We start from the raw sequence: 26,251 nt of genomic DNA, 5'->3' as shown, positions 1-26,251 counted from the left end.
ATGTAGGGTATGTAAACAAAGTAGCATTGTTTAAAGTGGCTAGTGGTATACCATCAATTTCCATCATTAAAGTATTAGTCAGTAAAGATGCAGTAGATGATATAGACCTGTACAGTATGATACATATACATATGAGATGAGTAATGTAGGGTGATGTAAACATTGGATATTAAGTAGCATAGTTTAAAGTGGCTAGTGCATCTGTATATTTTTACATCAATTTCCACCATCCTGGAGGTGAAGTCAGGCGCTGGCAGCAGCCACAATGCTAGTGGTGGCTGTTTAACAGTCTGGGTGGACCAATCAGTTTTTCCGTGATCAAGGAACTGTAAATGGCTTCAGTCTCTCGGTCCCTCGATTTGATGCACCTGTACTGATCTCGCCTTTGTGGATGATAGCAGGGGCCCTGAACAGGCAGTGGCTCGGTGGTTGTTGTCCTTGATGTTCTTTATGGCCTCCTGTGACATCAGGGGGTGTAGGTGTCAGAACGCACCCTGGGGGGGCAGGTAGTTTGCCCCCTCACCACCTGGTGAAGTCCAGTACACAGTTGCACAGCAGACACAGGGTCTCGAGCTTGATGACCCTGAGCTGTAGTCGATGAACAGCATTTTCACACCATACCTTGGGTACCTTTTCGAGAGCACGGTGTACCAACTCAGTCTTGCGCCAGAAGACGAAAAGGTCATTCGGAGACAGTGCATCATCAACTACATTGTTGCTTTCAGCAAGGAGTTGCAAGCAAAGCTCCCAGACAACGTAGACGCCTTGCAAAACATGGCCTTGTTCAGTGTTAAGGACACGCTAAAGCACAATAAAGGCACCACTGAAATTATTAAAGTAGCTGAGCTACTGGGGTACCAGCCACAAACAAATTATAAAAGTGTTTCCCAATGGAGAAACATCCATCTGTTTAGGTGGGACTCAACTGAAAACACAGTCGAGTTTTGGAGTGAAGTGAATATCTACACGGACTCTTCCCGGGTCAAATCCTTATGAAGAACTGTGCAAAGCTGCACACGCTGCCCTCTCATTGCAACACTCAAATGCAGAGGTTGAACAGCTGTTCAGCCAAATGAGTGGTCAAGTCAAAGTTAAGAAATAGAATGTCATTGCAAACTCTCAACTCCCGGTTCTGTAAGGACTGACGCTGGCTGGTGATACCTGTTACCAGCATAAACTACCAAGTGAAGTTCTGCAGCAGTTTAGCACCACAGCAGCATACAGCTTTAAGGCCACTCCATCCTCTTCTGCTGGTTCCAGCTGCGTGACAATGCATTTGGACAGTGAAGATGAAGAGGATTTCCTTGCCAAGCTATGATTCATCATATTTACAGTACGTAAGCAAGGAGTGGACTTTCTGGAACTGGCAGAGACACACAGCTGATGGTGGCAGTGTGCACTGCAGTGTGAGCGAGAACAGTGGCAATATCTGGAGGAAACCATTGAGCAGCTAGCCAGCAAACAACAACCTGGAGAGAGATGCCTAGCGCACACATCACTATTGGAGTTAAGTTGCTTGTTCAATAAGATAGCATATATACCTTGTTATTAGCTTGTACCTATAATTGTTGCTCAGTTTTGGTAGCATGTTAACTAACTACCAATACACTGCTTAAAACTATAATTGTTCAGAATGTGTAGGTTTAATAGTTAAAAAGAAAATCTATCAAATGTAATTGTTCAATAATGTGAAATTGTTCAATAATTCAATGTGTTGTTTTTAAAAATAAATATTTGATCATATAAAATGTGTTATAAATTTATTTTACAAATAAAAATGTGCTAATAAAGAAATCTAAATTTGTTTATTAGCAAATCTAAATGAATCATATTTTTCGCCGAGATGGCCAGTCAATTTGAGTAACGTTATTGTGTATTATTCGTAATGACGCAGTGTTACGTTATTACATCACAAAACCATTTAGCAACAAATTGGCCTGCCTCTAGCAACTTCCCCTGAAAATTTGCTGGCAACACTGCTTGCTTCACCTCTGTCATTGCGTGACCTGAGGCAAGGCTGCACCTGCACTCAAATCCAAACCCACTCACCCTGTCCGACCTTATACCGATTTGTGTGTGTGTGTGTGTCCTCTCACCGTAGGGTTTCGTTGTAGATCTCCACCATGCTAACAGTGATCTTGAAGTCCCAGTCGGGCGCTTTCTCAGTCACCTCAGAGAACAGCAGTCTGAGAGCCCTCTGGTTAATGCCCGGGTCCTTGGCCACACCCTAAAGAAAAAAAGGACAGACAAAACATTTGCTATTAACAACCACTACAACACATCTCTTCATTTCTCTTTCATCCTTAATTTATCTCCTGTAGCCATGAGAGCGACGGAGTGAGAGAGAAAGTAAGTGTATGTGTGTATTAGCAGCGAATACCTCCATGGTGTAGGTCTTTCCTGAGCCTGTCTGTCCGTAGGCAAAGATGCATACGTTAAAGCCATCAATACAGGATGTCACCAGGGACTGGACCTCCTGGAACACCTGGTTAGCCAATCAGAGAGGGACAGTTAGGATGACAGCTGCTGTGATTGGTGACAGTAAACCATTAGAATATAGAGATCACAACATCCTTGTGGTGTATCTCGATAATCTAAAGGGGCTTCCTCTCATGTTATTACCTTCATATTTGCACACTGCCCTTTGCCACCTGGACAAAAGGAAAACCTATGTGAGAACGCTGTTCATTGACTACAGCTCAGCGTTCAACACCATAGTGCCCACGAAGGGCATCACTAAGCTAAGGACCCTGGGGCTAAACACCTCCCTCTGCAACTGGACCTGTAGTCAGCATAAGCCACACTGATCCTCAACACTGGGGCCCCTCAGGGGTGTGTACTTAGTCCCCTTCTGTACTACCTGCTCACCCACAACTGCGTGGCCAAACAACTCCAAAACCATCATTAAGTTTGCTTATGACACAACAGTGGTAGGCCTGATCACCGACAATGATGAGACAGCCTATAGGGAGGAGATCAGAGACCTAGCAGTGTGGTGCCAGGACAACAACCTCTCCCTCAATGTGAGCAAGACAAAGGAGCTGATCGTGGACTACAGGAAAAGGACCCATTGATATCGACGGGGATGTAGGGGAGCGGGTTGAGAGTTTCAAGCTCCTTGGTGTCCACGTCACCAACAAACTATCATGGTACAAACACACCAAGACAGTCGTGAAGAGGGCACGACAACACCTTTTCCCCCTCAGGAGACTGAAAAGATTTGGCATGGGTCACCAGATGCTCAAAAAGTTCTACAGCTGCACCATCGAGAGCATCCTGACCGGTTGCATCGCCGCCTGGTATGGCAATTGCTCGGCATCTGACCTGGGGCCAAGCTTCCTGCCATCCAGGACCTATATATAGGCGGTGTCAGAGGAAAGCCCAAAAAATTGTCAGAGACTCCAGTCACTGACTGTTTTCTATGCTACCGCACGGCAAGTGGTACTGGAGCGCCAAGTCTCGGCCCAAGAGACTCCTTAACTTCACTATGGTTGGGGGCATCATTCCGAATTTTGGATGAAAAGCATGCCCAAATTAAACTGCCTGTTACTCAGGCCCAGAAGCTAGGATATGCATATAGTTAGTAGATTTGGATGGAAAACACTCCGAGGTTTCTAAAACGGTTAAAATAATGTCTGTGAGTATAACAGAACTGATATGGCAGGCGAAATTAAGGGATTTCTGTTTTGAATTTGGCACCCTGCAATTTCACTTGCTGTTGTCGAGGGGGGCGCTAACGTCCCACTGGTACCAGAGAGGTTAACAGCTTCTACCCCAAAGTCCGTTGACTGCTGAACAATTAATCAAATGGACACCGGACTATTTACATTGAGCCCCGCCCCATTTGTTTTGTACACTGCCTCTACTTGCCGTACCAACTAACCTGTACCCCCGCACATTGACTCGGTACCCCCTGTATATAGCCTCATTATTGTTATTTTATTATTATATTATTTTTTTACTTCAGTTTATTTGGTCAATATTTTCTTACGCTTCTTCACGGTAAGGTCTACACTTGTATTCGGCGCATGTGACGGTTATAGTTTGACTTGAAACATCATATGTTGCTTTTACCTGTTGTGCATTTTCAGATCGGCAAAGATGAAGGCAAGGAAGACACTGAGACTATTGAGATGTACTCCAAGTCATGACGTTCTACTGACCCCTTCCTGCGTGGCCTGAGGGTGGAACACCTTGTCCAGTTCAAAGGTCATCAGTTTGCCCTTGTTGGAGAGGTAGAGAAGGGCATCGTCATCTGGGTCAAAGCTGACCATGTTTTCGGCAGAATCATGCTCCCCCCGGCACACCGGCCGCACCCGACAGAACACCCTGATGTTACCTGGGAAGTGAAGGCAAAAGGAGACAAATTACAATACTGTTTTGGGACAACAAATGCAAAGATCCACTGCTTTTGAACAGAATTGAATCTGTTATGTACACAGATGCACCTGTGGAATGTACACACTATACACTAGCTAGTACGAACAGACACACACACACCTCTCAGAATGCAAGGTCAAGGGGTCGTACCTTTGAGGCGCACCAGCTCGTTGTGGCATTTCTTCCTCAGGTTCATCTCTCTCTTGTACTTCCTCACTAGCTCTTGGTTGGCACTGCTCACCTCGCCTATCACCCGGCAGATCTCCTGCTTGGCCTCGGCCATGGCCTTCTCCAGCATGAAGGGGAAGTCCTGAACCTGCCTCTTCAGACAGTTGTAGTCACAGGTGAGAGTACGCAGGGCTGGCTGAAGCGTCAATAGGTTCATACGCACACCTGGGGACAGGGAGGGACACACATTTTGTTACAACAGTGAATAAAACAGAGCACACAAACATTCCTGGGTCATGTTCACTAGGAAGGACAACAAAATCGAGTAAAACCTGAAGTTGTCCAGTAAGGAACACATATACTTTTTTTGATGGAGAATGTTTCGCTACGGTGTGCCCTAATGAACACCATTCGGAACTGCAATGTGCATACTCACAACTACAAAAAAAATGCATAGTCCTAAATGTACAGCTTTACCTGCCAGGTTCTCATGCACAGCCTTCATCTCACTTTCAGCCCTGATGAAGGCCTCTTCGATCACCCTGTTCTTCTCTTCCTCCAGGTTCTGCATTTCAGCCTCCAACTGGCCCTGGGCCCGCTCCATCTCCCCCTCGTACACCAGGATCTAAAGGTGACAGAGTGAGGTTAGAGTAGATCTTGGGACAGTACCAACACACCACACTGGTCTGGGTGGAGACTGGAGCGTGTTTGGTGGTCTACCTGTAGCTAAAAGCTAGCATAAAAGCTAACAGCACGGGAACTCAGATCTAATAGCTACCAGGGCATTTGAACTAAGGGCTTCAAATGCCCCTTAACATCTTTGCTAAAATCTGAAGCCTATAACTAATAACTAATTAAAAGTTAGCTCCCAGCGGAACCATGGGTTTCCTTCTTCTCAGCCTCATTAATCAAATCAAATTGTATTTGTCACGTGCGCCGAATACAACAGGCTTACAAGCCCTTAACCAACAATGCTTTAAGAAAAAAAAGTGTTACGTACATTTAAAAAAAATAATAGTAACAAATAATTAAACAGCAGCAGTAAAATAACAATAGCAAGGCTATATACAAGGGGTACCGGTACAGAGTCAATGTGCGGAGGCACCGGTTAGTCGGGATAATTGAGGTAATATGTACATGTAGGTAGAGTTAAAGTGGCTATGCATAGATAATAAACAGAGAGTAGCAGCAGCGTAAAAGAGGGGTCTGGATAGCCCTTTGACCAGCTGTTCAGGAGTCTTATGGCTTGGGGGTAGAAGTTGTTAAGAAACCTTTTGAACCTAGACTTGGATCGCTGGTACCGCTTGATGTGCAGTAACAGAGGGAACAGTCTGACAATTTTTAGGGCCTTCCTCTGACACCGCCTGGTATAGAGGTCCTGGATGGCGGGAAGCTTGGCCCCAGTGATGTACTGGGCCGTACGCACTACCCTCTGTAGTGCCTTGCGGTCAGAGGCCGAGCAGTTGCCGTACCAGGCAGTGATGCAACTATCATTACAGCTAAAAGCTAATCCAAAACAACTATACACTGCGCCCCAATACAGGAGTGGAGGACCCTTGAACAGATTTAGGGTAAAGTTTGTGTGTGTCACTCCAGCACAGGTTTTTGGTGGGGGTTGAAACCACACAGATGGGCAGAGTTTGGGGAGCAGGGTGCCTGAGACACAGGAAGTGATGTAGTGACAAAACAGGAAGCACTATGAGGGGCCTATCAAAAGGGGGCCAACCTTAGACAACCTGCAAATGATCTCGCCATTGCCCCTTCCGACGGCCTTGGAGAGCAGGCCGCAGATACGGCTGCGGTCCGCACGCAGCTGAAACCAAACGTAAGCGAAGAGAGAGGGGTTAACACGGCCCATGCCACTACAGGGGAGGGGATGGCACAAGGGTCGAACCAGTCACCTCTACTGGGAGGGAAGGGCGTTTTTGTGAAGGACCGTACCGTCACAATCTACTACAAGGGGGTCAGTTGGATTGTATCAATGCTTGTACCAGGGGGAGGAACGAGGAGAACTTGAGAAATATCAAAGACCAACTGGTGAAGGAGCGAATGGGATTAGGAAGGGGCACAGAGGGTTATGCGTGTGTGAGAGTAGTATGTGCGTGTTGTTAGATGGTTGTGTGTGTGCGTCTGTGTACATGTGCATCTCCTCATGTGTGTACCTGAGCTCGGAGCTGGGTGCTGGTCCTCTGGGACTCATACAGCTGTGTCTCCAGCTCTCGGAGCAGCTGTCTCTGCAGTGATAGCTGCTCCTGCAGGGCGGCGCTCTTGGCCTGGGCCTCGGTTACCGCCTGCTGAGACCCTGACGACTCCACCTCCACTATCTCAGTCACATACTGGACGGAGAGAGAATAGAGAGAGCGAGATGGAGGAGAGAGAAAGAAAGGTGGGGAGCAGAAGAGAGAGATTGATATCGTAAGATCATCAGGGAACACAATTCAGCAGCAAATGCTCTCATATTACTCAAAAACATTGGATAGGTGGTAAGCTACCAACATATAGCTTACCCATCCTATCATTTCAGATCTGTGAGGGACAGTTAAGTAACATAGCGAGGAACTAGCGAGGGGTTGTGTTTGAAATGTGACCGTTTTTGGAGATTCCTCACCTTGACCTGATGGGTCCGGGCGCCCTGTCTGGCCAGCTCCTCCTCACAGTCTCTGAGCCGGACACTCAGCTGCTGCTCCACCTCCCCCTGCTGACACTTGGACTCCTCCAGTTGCCTCTGCATCTCCCCCGCGTGGAGCTTGGACTCCTCCAGCTGTCGGCTGAGCGTCTCCACCCGGCTGGCCTTCTCCAGGACCTGCTGCTCCAACTCAGCCAGCCTCCTCTGCCTAGGTCTGGTCTGGCTCTCCCAGAGAGACACCTCCTCACACAGGGCCTCCACATCCTATATAAAACATGCAGTTATAATACACCACACACACTTATAACACCGCCTCCACTCGCTCTCTGGCCTGGTACTTCCAACGAGATACCTTGCCACACAGGGCGTCAGTACCCTACACACAAACAGTGCTATAGACAGAGCTATAATGGGTTTTCACAACCTCTGCCCTCACTTGATTTTGCCCACCCGTACCTGGCTGTGGGGGCAGTCAGTGGCTGTGCAGGCCGGTGGAGGAGCCTCCTGGAGCAGTGAGGTCTTGCATGCCTTCAGCTCCTGCTTCAGCCGCTCGTTCTCGACCACCAGCAGCTCCAGGTGCTTCTCCAGGTCGGTCGCCCCCTACAGGACAGGAGGAACAAGCACATTATTTTATTTAACTAGGCAAGTCAGTTATGAACAAATTCTTATTTTCAATGACGGCCTAGGAACAGTGGGTTAACTTGCCTGTTCAAGGGCAGAACGACAGATTTGTAGCTCAGGGATTTGAACTTGCAACCTTTCGGTTACAAGTCCACCGCTCTAACAATTAGGCTACCCTGCCGCCCCACATGTCAGTATCACACTCACAAAAAGGCACTACACGGAGGGATATCAATATACACAGGAAGGAATTAACGCTCATTCACACACACAGGGCAATATGCACAAGCACTTTTTCTCTGACTATTGTTCAATATCTGCCCCCCGGACAAACATCAGGAGACAGTGAAACAAAAGAACACATACACATCTACATACCATTGTATACATGCCCCCTCACCCTGACCTCCCCCTCTTACACACACTCTCACATGCAACACCTTAGAATGCCTGTGAAGCAGAAGTGTGTCACGGTGCAATCTTACACCTTGGATGAAAAATATGTCAATTATCTTGAGCTCGTCTTTCCCAGGCTTTCCCAAGAATGTAGGCCAGATGGGCTCTGCCCTCATTATCTTTTTCCATCCCTCCTCCCTCACCAGTCTCTCTCCTCCTGAGTTTCCTCCATTCCCCTCTCTCTCTCTCTCTCTTCTACTCACCACCCCCGAGCGCAGTCTCTCCACCTCCTGGGTCTGGTCTGGCAGCTTCTCCTCCAGCTCCCCCACCTGTGTGCGCAGCGCTGCGATGAGCTGCTCTCCTTCCTGAATGAGACAGTTGCTGTGCTGCTGCTGCTCCTGTGGCTCAGCCAGCCTCTGCACTGCCTGAACACCTGCAACACACACACAGTGATTACACATGACATACACGCACCCACAGAATTTAAAAACAAGACACACACACACACGCCATCCAGCCCCACAGCAGTGGATAAAGCGCGTTGACAGTCGGTCACAGCCGTGACACACAGCCCTCTTCTTGCTGACAGGCTGGTTTGTGTCAGTACTGGGAACACCGTCCTGACAGACATACCACGAAGAGACCATTCGGGGTCATTCATTTCACAGTAATTATTGATGTATCAGTCAGTCCCCACCCCCCTCCAGCTACCCGTTCCTCTCTCACCGCTGGGCACTGTTGTGTGCAGCTCCTCCGGTAGCGTGTGTATGAGGCTCGTCTTCTCCTGAAGACTCTGTTGGTGACTCTGCTGCGGCCTCTGCAGACACCGGGAAGCTTCCTGGCGTCGCAGACGCGCCTGGAACTCGCAGACTTTCTCCTGCAGTGTCTAGACACACGCACGCATGTGGCAAAGGTCACAGGTTAGAAGCCAGACAGGTCGTTAACGGGACAATTCCAAGGGAATGAGGAGGCGTAAAAGGTGGATTGGTCAGTTTATAACAACATCCGTGTTCACAGGTTTGATCAAAACCGACCTATCCAGTCAGTCTATAGGTAAATCTATTTGAATGCAAGCACTTTTTGACAGCATCCCCTTTGATTTACACGTTTTTAGATAATTGACTTGAAAAGGAAATGAATGCAAGTTTAACATTTTTTTTATACAAATTATCTTCCAGAAATTGTGAAAGTTTGACAACCCCGTTTGCAAGATTTTAAATGACATAAATCTCAACCGATGATCTTTTCCAGTGCTGAAGACATGGATGTCTCATGGTATGCTGGGGGTATGCAAAATGGGTCAACTTTTGAGCACCCCTTTATCTCTTGAATGTTTTGGCCTTCAGGTCCAAAAAGTCACTTTGAGCACTTCTACAACGGTTTCGTTCAAGTCAAAAGGGGTGCTGTCAAAAAGCGATTGAATTCATATGGATATACCACTATATGGTGGTTTTCAAACATCTCCTCTGGGACCCCCAGACATTTCACAATTTTGTTATAGCCCCGAACTAGCTCATCTGCACTCACCTGACAGTTTATTAAGTACACCACCCAGTTTACGAAAACGGATCGCTCCTACAGACAGTGAGTCAGGCGGATGTGACTTGCTATATAAAGCAGGGAGACGGGCATCGAGGCATTCAGTTACTGTTCGATTGAACGTTAGAACGGGCAAAACGAGTGACCGAAGAGACTTGGAGCGTGGTATGATCGTCGGTCCCAGGCGCGCCGGATCCAGTATCTCAGAAACGGGCCGCCGAAAAACATCCAGTCAGCGGCAGTATTGTGGGCGAAAACAGCTTGTCGATTTTAGGGATCAGAGGAGAATGGCAAGAATCGGGCAAGCCAACAGGCGGGCCTCAAACAGACAAATAACTGTGCAGTATAACAGTGGTGTGCAGAACAGGCATCTCGGGAAACGCACAACTTGTCACGGATGGGCTATTGCAGCAGACGACCACACCAGGTTCCACTACTATCAGCTAAAAACAAGAAATGGCTCCAGTGGGCACGCCATCACCAACACTGGACAATTGAGGAGTGGAAAAACAGCTCCTTGTCCAAAGATCCCAGTTCCTGTTGTGTCCTGCTGATGGCAGAGTCAGGATTTGGCGTAAGCAGCATGAGTCTATTGACCCCACCCTGCCTGGTGTCGGTGGTGTACTGGTGTGGGGAATGCTTTCCTGACACACGTTAGGTCCCTTGATACCAATTGTGCAACGATTGAACCACACAGCGTATCTGAACATTGTTGCTGACCAAACCCAATAGAGCATCTTCGGGATGAGATGGAATGGGCTGTATCGCTGTCCAATCTGCAGGAGCTGTGTGATGCAATCCCTGTAGAACATTTCTGACACCTTGTAGAATCAATGCCCTGAAGAATTCAGGCTGTTCTGGAAGCAAAGGTGGGTCCAACCGTTACGAAATGGGTGTACCTAATAAACTGGCCGGCGAGTGAAAATCATCTAAATAAGGGTTTGATGATTAGTTGTGTACTAGTTCTGGAATGGATCAAATACATTGAACTGCATGTGGTCCCTGAGAAAAGGTTTGAAAACCACTGGTCTCCACAACTAGACTCAGAGATGAAACTGCTTACTCTACCAACTGAAACCACCTACAGCCATACAAATCAGACTAAAGAAACTAAAATACTAATTACACACACACACACACACAGAGAGAGAGAGAGAGACAGACACACAGAGACAGACCGACACACAGAGACAGAGAGAGACCGACACACAGAGACAGAGAGAGACAGACACACAGAGACAGAGAGAGACAGACACACAGAGACAGAGAGAGACAGACACACAGAGACAGACAGAGACAGACAGAGACAGACACACAGAGACAGACAGAGACAGACAGAGACCGACACACAGAGACAGAGACAGACAGAGACAGACACACAGAGACAGAGACAGACAGAGACCGACACACAGAGACAGAGACAGACAGAGACAGACAGAGACAGACAGAGACAGACAGAGACAGACAGAGACAGACAGAGACAGACAGAGACAGACAGAGACAGACAGAGACAGACAGAGACAGACAGAGACAGAGACAGCTGAAGACTGCAGAGAGACAGAATGAGGACATTACATAGGCAGATGTCCAGGAATAGGACCAGGTCACCTTCTGTGAAGGAAAGCGGGATGTGGGGAGGAGAGAGGAATGAGAGAATGTACAGCAATGAAAGGTGTAGTGGGCTGGAGGAAGACAAATAGAAATGGCCGGTTGAGATAGAGAAACGGCACAACAATGAATGAAAGAGGAATATGGAGGAAATGCAACGATTTGTTGAAGAGAGAGACTGCTTTTTGTGTACGCGTGTAAGTTTGCACGTGTCTACCTAAAAGCCACGCGCCAAAAAGGCACAGACCGCACTGTCATCTTTAATCTATTAGACCTGTCGCTATGAGGCGCCAATGTCATCTTACGAAGTGCTGATGTGAGCGTTATGAAAGCACTGGGTGCTGTCAACGCAAGTCTAAATCCAAGTCACAGGGGCAGATTAGGATGCTTGTCACGAGGCACTGGGCAGAACAGTGTAGAATACCCACACCTGAGGGGTATACTACAACGCAGATCAATGACTTAGCCAGCTAACTTGCCTAAACATTCTGAAATAACTTTTTATTTTGTAGAAAGATAGGCATGTCCGATTGACCCAACAACCAAAAACACATCTTAGTTCATCTTTCCTAATGAACCAGAAAATCAGTACTTATTTATGTTTATCCAAGATAGCTGGCTAACCCATTGATCCTGCTTTTGTAGTATAACCCTCTGTGCTGTGCTCAGTGGGGCACAACAATGTGGAACGTTCCGATGGAAATGTACAAATGACATGCCTCTTAGTCATGTGATAAAATTAGGTCTGCTATATTTGTGACATTTCTACATTCAACGTTCAGTCCGTTACACCCTCCTGAACGAAGATCTGTGTTGTTGTAACAGTGTGTGCTCTACCCTGTGTTATTCCAAATGCTGACAAAGCAACACAATCCTGAACACATGAAATAAAACCACAGGAGGGATACTATGCAGACACACAGGATTTTCTGTTCTGCAGAGTACACAGAGTGTACAGGATAATGACAGCTATGCTGTGTGTGTGTGTGTGTACAATTGAAGTCGGAAGTTTACATACACTTAGGTTGGAGTCGTTAAAACACGTTTTTCAACCACATGTCTCGTTAACCAACTAGTTTTAGCAAGTCGGTTAGCGCATCTACTTTGTCCATGACAAGTACATTTTCCAGCAATTGTTTACAGACAGATGATTTCACTTATAATATCACAATTCCTTTGGGTCAGAAGTTTACATACACTGAGTTGACTGTGCCTTTTCAACAGCTTGGAAAATTCCAGAAAATGATGTCATCGCTTTAGAAGATTCTGATGGGCTAATTGACATTCTTTGAGGCTAATTGACATCATTTGAATCAATTGGAGGTGTACCCTTGGATGTTTTTCAATGCCCACCTTCAAACTCAGTGCCTCTTCGCTTGACATCATGGGAAAATCAAAAGAAATCAGCCAAGACCTCCACCAAATTGTAGACCTCCACAAGTCTGGTTCATCCTTGGGTGCAATTTCCAAATGGCTGAGGGTACCATGTTCATCTGTACAAACAATCGTACGCTAGTATAAACACCATGGGACCACGGAGCCGTCTTATCCTGCTCAGGAAGGAGACGCGTTCTGTCTCCTAGAGATGAACGTACTTAGGTGCGAAAAGTGCAAATCAATCCTAGACCAACAGCAAAGGCCATTGTGAAGATGCTGGAGGAAACCGGTACAAAAGTATCTATATCCACAGTAAAACGAGTCCTATATCGACATAACCTGAAAGGCCTCTCAGCAAGGAAGAAGCCACTCCTCCAAAACCGCCATAAAAAAAAAAGTCAAGACTACAGTTTTCAACTGCACATGGGGACAAAAATCGTAGTTGGAGATATGTCCTCTGGTCTGATGAAACAAAAATAGAACTGTTTTGCCATAATGACCATCGTTATGTTTGGAGGAAAAAGGGGGAGGCTTGCAAGCCGAAGAACACCATCCCCACCGTGAAGCACGGGGGTGGCAGCATCATGTTGTGGAGGTGCTTTGCTGCAGGAGGGACTGGTGCACCTCCAATTGACTCAAATTATGTCAATTACCCTATCAGAAGCTTCTAAAGCCATGATATAATTTTTGGGAATTTTCCAAGCCATTTAAAGGAACAGTCAACTTAGTGTATGTAAACTTCTGACCCACTGGAATTGTGATAAAGTGAATTATAAGTGAAATAATATGTCTGTAAACAATTGTCATGCACAACGTAGATGTCCTAACCGATTTGTCAAAACTATAGTTTGTTAACAAGAAATTTGTGGAGTGGTTGAAAAACGAGTTTTAATGACTCCAACCTAAGAGTATGTAAACGTCTGACTTCGACTGTATGCATTGGTGTGTGTGTGTTAGAAGCTCATTAAAACTGGATCGATAAATCCACTGTGTCCCACTCCCCAAGGCTCTTACTGACCTGAAACCCCCCACCAGTTTAGCCAGTGAAACCAGGACAAACAAGTGCCATGTTGGGAAAACACCCACCAATATCAACGATACGCTAGCCACATTGACCTAGTTAGTTGTGTGTGTGTGTGTGTGTATGCACGGTCATCTCACCTGTATGAGTAGCTGTTGGTTGTGATTGTGCTGGCTGGTTTCTAATTGGTCAGTAGTGGTCAGAGCGGTACGTTGTGGGAAAGCGGCTGTGGGTAGAGACAGGAAGGAGCAGTCCTCCTCACCATCACTCATCAAGAAGTCCACTGAGCTCGCTACGGACACACGGGAGGGACAAACAAAGTTAGGGAAACAAACATACAGTTACACACACACACACACACACACACACACACACACACACACACACACACACACACACACACACACACACACACATACACATACACACACACACACACACACACCTCTCCCCTATTTTCACTCCCCAACCTTCCAAGGTTCACACAGACAGTACCATAGAAACGAGCACAGCTAGATAAGCAGTGTGATAACCCATGCCTAAGTATGTGATATATACACAACTCCATACAGGCCTGTTTACCTGTGTGTGCGCGCGTGTCTTCGTGTATTTGTTTGGGGACCCAGGGTCTTATCAACCTGAGGACAATCAGTGCACTGTGCTACTGCACCAGGTCCATTCTACACAATCAACCAGTATTAACACACATGCTCAAACAAACATGTATTTTCTAATACACACGTAAGAGCAATTTAACTGAATGAAGCACCTGATGCATACAATGGATCACAGACTAAGGAAAACACGCACCAAGACAAACACACTTATTCAGGGAAGTAGTGCTTTAAGTATCCCCCACACAGTCTACAAATACATTATGTGTACGGACTGTATGTGGACACACTGCGCAAATCAGTTTAATACAGAGACACACGGGTCGACTCGCAGCTCTGTAAGGCTGGGAGATAAAAACAACAACAAGCCTTCGGTAACTGATGACCCGGCAGATGAAGTCCCACAGCGGAGTCACACGCGCACAGACAAATGTACAATACATACACACAAACTCGCACACCATTAGGACACACACTGTGAAGTACTATACGACCGACGCGTAAACACAACCATCCTCTCCTCCTCTACCTTCCGCTCTCCGATAGCATTACACTGTCCCTGTCTTTCTCAGACGGTCACCTCGCCTCTCTTTTCTGCACTAAGCATAAATCACAGTTGTGCTGCTCCGTCGTCACCTTGAGCAGTCCTGCAAGAGCACTGGCACAGAGAAGAGCACACCCACAGACAGATGGACACACACACACCGTACACACACACACACAATAGGTCCAGTGTTTGCACTCCTGGCCCCTGGCCCCTGGACTGTGGCTGGGGGGGGTCAGCTTTAAGCTCTGTACCCGATAGAGACGCACTCCTTCAGCTGAGAGATGCACTCCTTCAGCTGAGAGAGGTAGAGAAAGAGAGAAGCCTGGCACACACTCACTCCTCGCCGCTTTCTCAGGCAGCTGGCATACACTCTTCCTTTCCCCTCTCCAGTCAGATATAGGAAAGCCTTCTCTTCCTCTCCTCTTCCAGTATTTCCTGTCTCTCCCAGTTTCACTGAGAGGCACAGCTCATGGGAATGTGTCACACTCCTCTACTCTTAGTAAGAGTCCTGTCAGACAGGCAGCACACACACCTCTCCCGTTCCCTCCCACCCTCCCCGTCATCCCAAAAATGTGGTCACAATGGTTTAGTCCCACCCCTGTCACAGAGGGACTCCCTTGCTGCCCAATGGGGTGGGCCTACAGAATCGACTCACCATCCAATGAGACGTCTTTCTTCCAGAGCTCCTGCAGACAGGGGGTGTGGCCAAGGTCCCAGGTCTTTCTTGTTCCGAACATGACCACAGGGCTGAGCAAAGCACTGGGTCTCTGGACCGGCTAGAGAGACCGAGAGACAGCAAGATAGAGAGAAACAAATACTGTACATTTAAACGTTTTGTAATTTAGCAGACACCCTTATACAGAGCGACTTACATACTGAGCCACCGTGGGAATCGAACCCACAACCCTAGAGTTGCAAGCACCATGCTCTATCAACTGAGCTACATCATATTATATACACAGAGAGAGAAAAGACATGAGCTATAGCTTGCGGTTAACATTCCCTGTGTTCAAATTCCATTGCTATTATTGATTTAAAAAGGTTCTTGCTTTGGCAATATAAGGTAACGAACGACTTGTCATGCCAATAAAGCTCATTGAAAGTAACTGAAAGAGAGAAATGTCTATGAAAGAGAGAAAAAGACTGACAGCACGGTATGAGAGCGATAGGAGAGGAGAAAGCGCGCCCGTGTGTGAGCATGAATCTGTTTACACAGTGGGTGGTGGGAACAGCCTTCAGAGTTCATGATGAAACACAGGAAAATTAGAAAGAGATGGACAACATTCCTGCATGAATGACCGTCACATTCACAGCCGATACTGGGTTGTATTCATTTTTCGGACAGATATTTACTCCAAACGGAAAACGTTTTGCAACTATTGGCCAATTCCAGGTAGGTCCCGCCCTGTTTCATTCGGTTTGCTTCCGATAGGTTCAGCTTGGTTCCTAGTGGTAACCAGTTCCCTGTTTAATACAGCCACACTGGATACATGAATACTGATCTGGGCCCGGTTTCCCGATAGCGACGGAACTTAAGCTTACGAGTGTTATAACGATGCATCGTTCCTATAATGGCCACGTAGGGAGAACTTTCAAAGTCTGTCGATACTGATAGGATTGGGGGGAAAAAAATGCAGCACTGCTCTCGGATGAGCTTTCTCCATTCCAATGTTACCTTAACATTGGGAATTATTCCACAATACTGACAACAGATCAGCTCCTAGAGCGATATGATCACCTACAGTGCCCTTCAGAAAGTATTCACACCCCTGGACTTTTTTCACATTTTGTGGAAATCAATTAAATTGAGATTGTTTTGTCACTGGCCTAGACACAATACCTCATAATGTCTAAATGGGAATAATGTTTTTAGGAATTTTAGTGTGTAGGAATTTTAGTGTGTACAATAATTTTTAATAACTACCTAAGCTTTGTACCCCACACATACAATGTGTAAAAAGGATTATTAGCGAAATCGTTCTTCTTGGAAACCATGTAAACATTTTAATCTAACTATTATATAAATCTGACTATTCACAATAATCAAGTTATTGTGTGCATGTAGCCACACTCATTGAATATCTCTTTGAGGATGGTAAAGTTATTAATTACACTTTCGATGGTGTATCAATTCACCCAGTCACTACAAAAATACAGGCGTCCTTCCCAATTCTGTTGCCGGAGAGGAAGGAAACCACTCAGGGATTTCACCATGAGGCCAATGGTGACTTTACAACAGTTACAGCGTTTAATGGCAGTGATAGGAGAAAACTGAGGATGGGTCAACAACATTTAGAAGTGGAAAAAGTACCCAAATTGTCATACTTGAGTAAAAGTAAAGATCCCTTAGTAGAAAATGACTACTAAAAAAGTAAAAGTCACCCAGTAAAATACTAACTTGAGTAAAAGTATTCGGTTTTAAATACACTTAAGTATCAAAAGTATGAGTCATTTCAAACTCCTTATATTAAGCAAACCAGACCGCACAAATTCTTTAAACATTTGTATTTATTTAAAGATAGCCAGGGACAGTGGCTCGATGATCTTATTCATTTGCATTTAAATGGAGTATGGTAGTAGGTGCAAGGCACAACGGTTTGAGTGTGTCAAGAACTGCTAACGCTGCTAAGTAATTTCACGCTCAACAGTTTCCGGTGTGTATCTAGAATGATCCACCACCCAAAGGACATCCAGCCAACTTGACACAACTGTGGGAAGCATTGGCGTCACATGGGCCAGCATCCTAAAGTGACACGGAAGGGCAAAAATGCATCCAATAACGCGCTAAGCTTTTCTGAGGCAGTCGGTAAATCAACTTTAAAAACAATGGTTTTGGGAAATAGCTCGGAGATTTAATGATTCTCCTTTGAAGTTTGTAACGAACTTCGCCTTAAGATGCTTTTGGGAAACTGGGCCCCGGTTGGCTAAGTTCATCGTTAGAACCTTCCCAAAACCATCATTATTAACGTTGCACTTGAGGCCGCTCGTAATCTAAACGCCTGCCTAAATCACGCCACCTGTAGAACAGCCAACATGCTGACAAAACCCGGAACCGAGCATCCGCATGTGCCATTGATCGCACGTTGATGTTGTTCATCCACATCAGAAGCGATCCGGTCGCGCAAGTTGAAATATCAACACAAACTCTGAACCAATAATATTCATTTGGGGACAGGTCAAGAAGAATTAAACATTTGTGTCAATTTAGCTAGCTAGCTAGCTTACTGTTGCTAACTAATTTGTCCTGGGATATAAACATTGGGTTGTTATTTTACCTGAAATGCACAAGGTCCACTACTCCGACAATTAATCCACAGATAAAAACAGGGAACAGAATTAATTTTTCATCATCTCTCCTCCTTCCTTCAGGCTTCTTTTTTACTTCGCATGACAGTTCAGTTGGCAACCAACTTTACAGTGTATTACTACAACCGACAGGAGTGCGGACCTCAGTTAATCTTTCAATCACCCACGCGGTTATATGCCCCTAAAAACCAATGAGGAGATGGGAGAGGCCGGACTTCCAGCGCATTTTGGGTCACAAATATAACTAATTTCTATTTTAGCGCCTGGCCATGCAGACGTGCGCGAGTAGTTAGCGACCGTTCCAACGACGCAATTAGCGACCGTTCTCTCTGTGTGGTGTTACATCTTCGGCAGTTGTAGGAAAGATGAATCGTTAAAAAAAAAAAAAAATCGTAAACCTAAGTTCCATCGATATCGAGAAACCGGGCCCTGGACAGTTGGAGGTTAGGTAGCACATTCAAGTATGTACCGCATGTGGCAATGACATCGGGACATTGGCCTTAACGAAATGCCTGTCTTTATTTGTATTTAACCTTTGTCAGGCCATTCTGGTGGCTCCATCACCACCCCAGGCCCAAATGGACCAGAACATCTTCCTATTCCGTCACCCCACTGCCTTCCAGACTCTCCCTTGTCCTGATCCCTGGTCTGAGCTGGGGCACGAGGGTCAATCCAATCAGATTATACAGGACTGACCTCAACCTCGTCAATACTGACCAATAAGATTATACCGACAGTGATGACCAGTTTACAGCTCACAGCCCCACACACTGGTCCGACCTTAAAGCAATCAGCGAAAGAGTGAGACTTAAGACAGGCGCGCCATTACCCCACACCCAGAATAGCCTACACTGAGCAGTTAAACACGTTACCCAATACTAAACTGTCTCTTCAACTCTATACTCCTTGTTGTACTACACCGCACACACACACACACACACACACACACACACACACACACACACACACACACACACACACACACACACACACACACACACACACACACACACACACACACACACACACACACACACACACACACACATCAATGCATTACTCGACACTATTCAACTCCATTCAAGCTACACATTAGAGGGGGATACAATACATGTGAATGCACCCAGTGTGCAAATATAGCAATGTCTGCACAAAGAACCTTGCAGAAACGTCAAACTCACACCTGCGTGTGTTTGGTGAGTCTCATGATTGGGTGAATCTGTGACCACTGAAGAGTCATTGTCATGGATCATGTGGTCAGTCTGGTTCAGCCTGTGTGTGTGTGCGCGCGTGTGTGTGTGGTTGTATTGACCATAACCCAGAGTTGACTGTTCTGTCGGAGAGGTGGTGGGTCAGCAGGTCCAGTCCTGGACCGCTGTATTAGCTAGTCTAATCTCGCACAGCGGGAAGTTCCCCAAAGTACTGTACACACCGTTCCTTGTGTTCTATTGTACACAAAGTTTTCAGCAAGTGTGTGTGTGTGTTCATCAATGTACTGTTTACCACAGCAGAATATCCAGAACAGAGGTTTACCGTACAAAAGGCCCTCAGAGTTCTTTTACAAAGTGTTAAAATAGCCACAGTACTATACTAAGTTCTGCCCATGGTCCAAACAGGGTCTATCTGGAATCCAGAGCCCATGGATGGATCTCAAGTCTAATGGGTCTTCCTTTCCTTTCCTCATCTGATTTCCGTCATGTAGACTGATGTGATGAAACTGGACAGCGAAAAGAAAATGCCTAATCCACGGAGTTGCTGTCACCAGTCATGTGTCTTCAGGTCAGACTACAGAGATGCACCAAATGAAATGGACCATACTCTGGGCCTCTATCTACCCTCCCATAGTATGTGTATATCAGAATTGACCTTTAGTCTATACAAAACCTGAGAACCAACCCTGTGTCCCTGAATGAAACCATACCCTTTGTGCGATTCCGAAGGGAATGTGGTCCTGTTTGTAGTAGTGTTCTTTGTCTCGATCGAGCCAGTGTTTGTTGATCAGAGATCCCATCCAGCCAATCATCCTGCCTGCCCCTTAGCCCCTGGCCCTTGTGGCAGTCGCCCTCCTAAAGACAGACACACAATACCATGTGACCACTCTTACACACCTATGTATTCCAAATAACTACAAATGAAATACAACGTAAACACACATGCAGCCCCTTCCACAGGCCTTGGCAGCCATCATAACATCCTCACTCTACCATCTGACAGCACACACACACGCACGGTATCCACAGAAAGACATTGGTATCCGTAGCGACAGGCAGTAGCTGTTTACCAGCGGTATGGACAGGGTTAGGCCCCACCCACGAAGACACAGGAAACGCAGAATGGACGTTGCTATTAGCCACTGATCTAAGATCAGGTTATTTAACACCCCAACCTAACCTAAACCATTAGGCTGATTAAATAATACCTTACCCTGGACCAGTGGTAAGAGGCAACCTCTATCTCCTACACTCATTTACCCATAATCCTTTAAACCCTCCAACAGATGGCCTCCTTTATAACACATCTTCCTCTGAGGAGAAGGATCAAGTTGTCCCTAACCACAGATCTAGGATCAGATCTATCACCATGGATCGATCTTCAAATCCTAGCTTTTAGCATTAGAGGGGAATCCAAAACTGACCTTGGAACAAGAACACCATCATTGGGAAGACTGGGGTGGTCACTTTAGGGATTTTGTCCTCACTTGCCTCCCCTTGTCCACCCCTATGACTGCAGGATGGGTGATGGGTGGCCTTTCGATCTTTGCTTCCTTCCCTCCTTCTCTCACCTAATTTCCACTCTTTCTACTCTCTGTATTCACAGCACAGACTATAACATCCGACACTTTGCTTAGACGGTAGTGCCGGCAAAATGAAAAGCAATCTCATTACTACAAAGCTCCAGTGAGCTCAGACACCCCCTGTGGCTTTTCCTAGGTTGTAGAAAATGAGTCTTTAGAGGCAAGGTAATGTGATATCATTGTGTAGATCTGTGGCTAAAGGCAACTTTTACACTGAGCTTGTGATACAGTACAGAGTTGTGGGTGCCGTTTTGGTTCACGCGGCTCTCTGCCAGCTCCATAGGGGTTGGAAATAAAAAGAGTAAAGTCATTCAGCTAATCTAGATATTTACTGCTTCCAAGGTATTGTCCTCACAGAAACATACACGCACGCCTGACGCTTGTCAGGTTTCTAGGTTACCACAGTGACCACGCTCCCCATGGTTCGTTGAGCACAAGGCATGGTGTGTAGGATATGGTTACACACTCCTGTCGGCACTCTGCCTTCTATAGTATCAGCTGTCTACTCCATGCGCCAGGAATACTGCAAAAACAACATGGCCCTAGTGCAGTTGTTGATATCAATGTGTTGATATCAATGCTGAGGAACAGGGGGAGGACAAGAGGGGCTGGCTAGCTGTGATATACTGTGAGGAGCTACTGTTGCAGGTCCCCCCCCCCCTACTATATGCTACTTTAGCTAGCTTTTAGCCTCTATTCAAAGCATTCTTTTACAGCATTCTAATATTTGATGACAGCAGAGGAAGGGCTTAGCATAAAGCAGAGAGGATATGACGAGAACCCCCCCCACCTCTCTCTCCCTCGTATTGTTTGTATATCCCTCAAGTATTTTTGGCCCTCTTATCGCTCTCCTTCCATTTGAGTGTATCCTCCGAGGATCCCTCCCTACCCTCTTCCTCTCCACAGTATGTGAATCTCACTAGCCCAGCTAGAGTTAAGACTCGCAGCTCTACCAGCTCACCTGCAATCCACTACTGCCTATACAAAACAAACAGTTCAAATTGCTAAACTATCAAGCAATAAAAGCTCTATACAATCCTCTAACTAGCACAAAGAAAAAAATACAAATGAGTAGTCAGACCCTTTGCTATGTGACTCAGAATTGAGCTCAGGTGCGTCTGGTTTCCATTGATCATCCTTGAGATGTTTCTACAACTTGATTAGAGTCCACCTGGGGTAGAATTCAATTGATTGGACACGATTTGGAAAGGCACAAGCGTGTCTATATAAAAGGTCCCACAGTTGACAGTGCATGTCAGAGCAAAAACCAAGCCCTGAGGTCAAAGGAATTGGCCGCAGAGCTCAGAGACATGATTGTGTCGAGGCACAGATCCCCAAGAACACAGTGGCCTCCAAGTTTGGAACCACCAAGACTCTTCCTAGAGACGGTCCCTCGGCCAAACTGAGTAATCGGGTAAGAAGGACCTTGGTCAGGGAGGTGACCAAGAACTCGATGGTCACCGACAGAGCTCCAGAGTTCCTCTGTGGAGATGAAAGAAACTTCCAGAAGGCAACCATCGCTGCAACAGTCCACCAATCAGGCCTTTATGGTAGAGTGGCCAGATGGAAGACATTGCTCAGTAAAAGGCACATGACAGCCAACTTGGAGTTTGCCAAAAGGCACCTAAAGGACTCTCAGACTATGAGAAACAAGATTCTCTGGTCTGACGAAACCAATATGGCCTGACTGCCAAGTGTTACGTCTGGAGGAAACCTGGCACCATCCCGACAGTGAAGCATGGTGGTGGCAGCATCATGCTGTGGGGATGTTTTTCCAGCGGCAGGGACTTGGAGACTAGTCAGGATCGAGGGAAAGCTGAACGGAGCAAAGTACAGAGAGATCCTTGTGAAAACCTGCTACAGAGCACTCAGGACCTCAGACTGGGGCGAAGGTTCACCTTTCAACAGGACAACGACCCTAGGAACATAGCCAAGACAACGCAGGAATGGCTTCAGGACAAGTCTCTGAATGTTCTTGAGTGGCCTAGACAGTGTCCGGACTGGAACATCTCTGACAGAGCTTGAGAAGATCTGCAGAGAAGAATGGGAGAAACTCCCCAAATACAGGTGTGCCAAGCTTGTAGATTCATACCCAAGAAGACTTGAGGGTGTAATCACTGCCAAAGGTGCTTCAACAAAGTACTGAGTAAAGCTTCTGAATACTTAAAAACATGTGATACAAACATTTCTAAAAAAATAGTTTTTGCTTTGTCATTATGGTATATTGCGTGTAGATTGAGGGAAAAAAACAATTGAATACATTTTAAATAAGGCTGTAATGTAACAACATGTGGAAAAATTAAAGGAGTCTGAATACTTTCCGAATGCCCTCTAAGTAAAAAAAATAATGGGAACACTAAAATAACACATCCTAGATCTGAATGAATGAAATATTCTTATTAAATACTTTTTCTTTAGATAGTTGAATGTGCTGATAACAAAATCACACAAAAATGATCAATGGAAATCAAATTTATCAACCCATGAAGGTCTGGATTTGGAGTCACACTCAAAATTAAAGTGGAAAAAAACACTTCAGGCTGATCCAACTTTGATGTAATGTCCTTAAAACAAGTCAAAATAAGGCTCAGTAGTGTGTGTGGCCCCCCAAAGGATGGAGGGCTGTGCGGCCCCCCAAAGAAACCAATCATGCTGGAGGATGTTGCAGGCAGCAGAACGTTCTCCACGGCGTTTCCAGACTCTGTCACATGTTTTCAGTGTGAACCTGCTTTCATCTGTGAAGAGCACAGGGCACCAGTGGCTAATTTTCCAATCTTGGTGTTCTCTGGCAAATGTCAAACGTCCTGCACGGTGTTGGGCTGTAAGCACAACCCCCACCTGTGGACGTTGGGCCCTCATTACCACACTCATGGAGTCTGTTTCTGACCATTTGAGCAGACATGCCACATTTGTGGCCTGCTGGAGGTCATTTTGCAGGGCTCTGGCAGTGCTCCTCCTTGCACAAAGGCAGCGGTCCCTGCTGCTGGGTTGTTGCCCTCCTACGGCCTCCTCCACATCTCCCGATGTACTGGCCTGTCTCCTGGTAGCGCCTCCATGCTCTGGACACTACGCTGACAGACACAGCAAACCTTTTTGCCACAGCTCGCATTGATGTGTCATCCTGGATGAGCTGCACTACCGGAGCCACTTGTGTGGGTTGTAGACTCAGTCTCATGCTACCACTAGAGTTAAAGCACCGCCAGCATTCAAAAGTGACTAAAACATCAGCAAGGAAGCATAGGAACTGAGAAGTGGACTGGTCACCACTTGCAGAACCACTCCTTTATTGGGGGTGTCTTGCTAATTGCCTATCATTTCCACCTGCTGTTTCCACCTCCACAATAGCATGTGAAATGTATTGTCAATCAGTGGAAAGTTTGATTTCACAGGAGTGTGATTGACTTGGAGTTTCATTGTGTTGTTTAAGTGTTCCCTTTATTTTTTTGAGCAGTGTATATACACATACTGTTCAAAAGTTTGGGGTCACTTAGAAATGTCCTTGTTTTCCATGAAAACATAAAATAAATTAGTTGCAAAATGAATAGGAAATATAGTCAAGACATTGACAAGATTATAAATAATGATTTTGAATTGAAAAAATAATTGTGTCCTTCAAACTGCTTTCGTCAAAGAATCCTCCATTTGCAGCAATTACAGCCTTGCAGACGTTTGGCATTCTAGTTGTCAATTTGTTGAAATTTTTCACCCCATGCTTCCTGAAGCACCTCCCACAAGTTGGATTGGCTTGATAGGCACTTCTTACGTACCATACGGTGAAGCTGCTCCCACAACATCTGAATAGGGTTGAGATCCGGTGACTGCTGGCCACTCTATTATAGACATAATACCAGCTGACTGCTTCTTCCCTAAATAGTTATTGCATAGTTTGGAGCTGTGCTTTGAGTCATTGTCCTGTTGTAGGAGGAAATTTGGCTCCAATTAAGCACCTTCCACAGGGTATGGGGTTGCAAAATGGGGTGATATCCTTCCTTCTTCAAGATCCCTTTTACCCTGTACAAATCTCCCACTTTACCACCACCAAAGCACCCCCAGACCATCAAATTGCCTCCACCATGCTTGACAGACGGCATCAAGCACTCCTCCAGCATCTTTTCAGCATCTCACAAACGTTTATCTTTGTGATACAAACACCTCAAACTTAAATATATCTGTCCATAACACTTTCTTCCAATCTTTCTATGTCCAGTGTCTGTTCTTTTGTCCATCTTAATCTTTTCTTTGAATTGGCCAGTCTGAGATATGGCTTTTTCTTTGCAACTCTGCCTCGAAGGCCAGCATCCCAGAGTCACCTCTTCACTGTTGACGTTGAGACTGGTGTTTTGCGGGTACTATTTAATGGAGCTGCCAGTTGAGGACTTGTGAGGAGTCTGTTTCTCAAACTAGACACTCTAAAGTACTTGTCCTCTTGCTCAGTTGTGCAACAGGGCCTCCCACTCCTAATTCAATTCTGGTTAGAGCTGTTCTGTGAAGGGAGTAGTACGTGATCTTCAGTTCCTTGGCAAATTTCTCTCATGGAATAGCCTTCATTTCTCAGAACAAGAATAGGCTGACTAGTTTCAGAAGAAAGTTATTTGTTTCTGGCAATTTTGAGCCTGTAATCGAACCCACAAATGCTGATGCTCCAGATCACATATGTCAGAGTCAAGGCCCGCGGGCCACATCCGGCCCGCGAGAAGGTTTTTACGGCCCCTGGGATGATCTTGATTTATTATTAGAACCGGCCCGCAGACCGCAGCAAGCCGGCAGCCCGCAGATCTTTACACGCACCAATACTACATTTCCCACAATGCAACGGTGACGCACCGAGCAGTTGCTTCATTTCAATATTTATTGGCACAGCAGTTGTCAGCATCACAGTAAAATTAACTTTCAGATACCCATCAAAAATGGCAAAACGGAAGGTGGACACTGAGAACCGGGGGTTTCAAACAAGGTGGGAGTCGGAGTATTTGTTCACGGAGGTAGCTGGAAAACCTGTGTGTCTTCTGTGGAGAAAGTGTGGCGGTACTGAAAGAGTATAATCTGAGACGACATTATGAAACGAAACACGCGGACAAAAACAAGAATATGGACATGGAACAAAGGCTACAAAAGGCAGAGGAATTAAAACGAGGCCTCAAATCTCGACAGGCTCTGTTCAAAAGCCAAATCACAAGGCCAGGCTGCTGTCAAGGCCAGTTTTATTTTGGCAGAAGAGATCGCTAAATCAGCCCGGCCATTTACGGAGGGGGAT

At 46.0% G+C, this 26,251-nt stretch overlaps 1 protein-coding gene across 5 annotated transcripts in view; it reads right to left on the bottom strand.

The window, feature by feature from the left end:
- Positions 1-26,251, bottom strand: part of LOC118402975 (kinesin-like protein KIFC3) — a 69,835-nt gene that overhangs the window by 7,556 nt on the left and 36,028 nt on the right. For 4 of the 5 annotated variants that reach the window (XM_052479075.1, XM_052479078.1, XM_052479076.1 and 1 more), the window contains exons 2-13: positions 15,553-15,673; positions 13,877-14,028; positions 8,918-9,077; positions 8,455-8,624; positions 7,631-7,774; positions 7,157-7,438; positions 6,711-6,884; positions 5,026-5,173; positions 4,531-4,773; positions 4,164-4,339; positions 2,381-2,485; positions 2,097-2,227 (exon numbers count right to left, since the gene is read on the bottom strand). In XM_052479075.1, coding sequence (XP_052335035.1) covers positions 2,097-2,227; positions 2,381-2,485; positions 4,164-4,339; positions 4,531-4,773; positions 5,026-5,173; positions 6,711-6,884; positions 7,157-7,438; positions 7,631-7,774; positions 8,455-8,624; positions 8,918-9,077; positions 13,877-14,028; positions 15,553-15,634 — 1,967 coding nt within the window. In that variant the 5' untranslated portion in view covers positions 15,635-15,673. Of the gene's footprint in view, positions 1-2,096; positions 2,228-2,380; positions 2,486-4,163; positions 4,340-4,530; positions 4,774-5,025; positions 5,174-6,710; positions 6,885-7,156; positions 7,439-7,630; positions 7,775-8,454; positions 8,625-8,917; positions 9,078-13,876; positions 14,029-15,234; positions 15,383-15,552; positions 15,674-26,251 lie in introns of those variants that run through there. The other variant, XM_052479084.1, reaches the window with a different exon arrangement.

The sequence above is a fragment of the Oncorhynchus keta genome, chromosome 2 (genome assembly GCF_023373465.1).
Source record: "Oncorhynchus keta strain PuntledgeMale-10-30-2019 chromosome 2, Oket_V2, whole genome shotgun sequence".
In the NCBI taxonomy this organism is placed as follows: Eukaryota; Metazoa; Chordata; class Actinopteri; order Salmoniformes; family Salmonidae; genus Oncorhynchus; species Oncorhynchus keta.
This window is presented reverse-complemented; position numbering and strand designations above follow the sequence as displayed.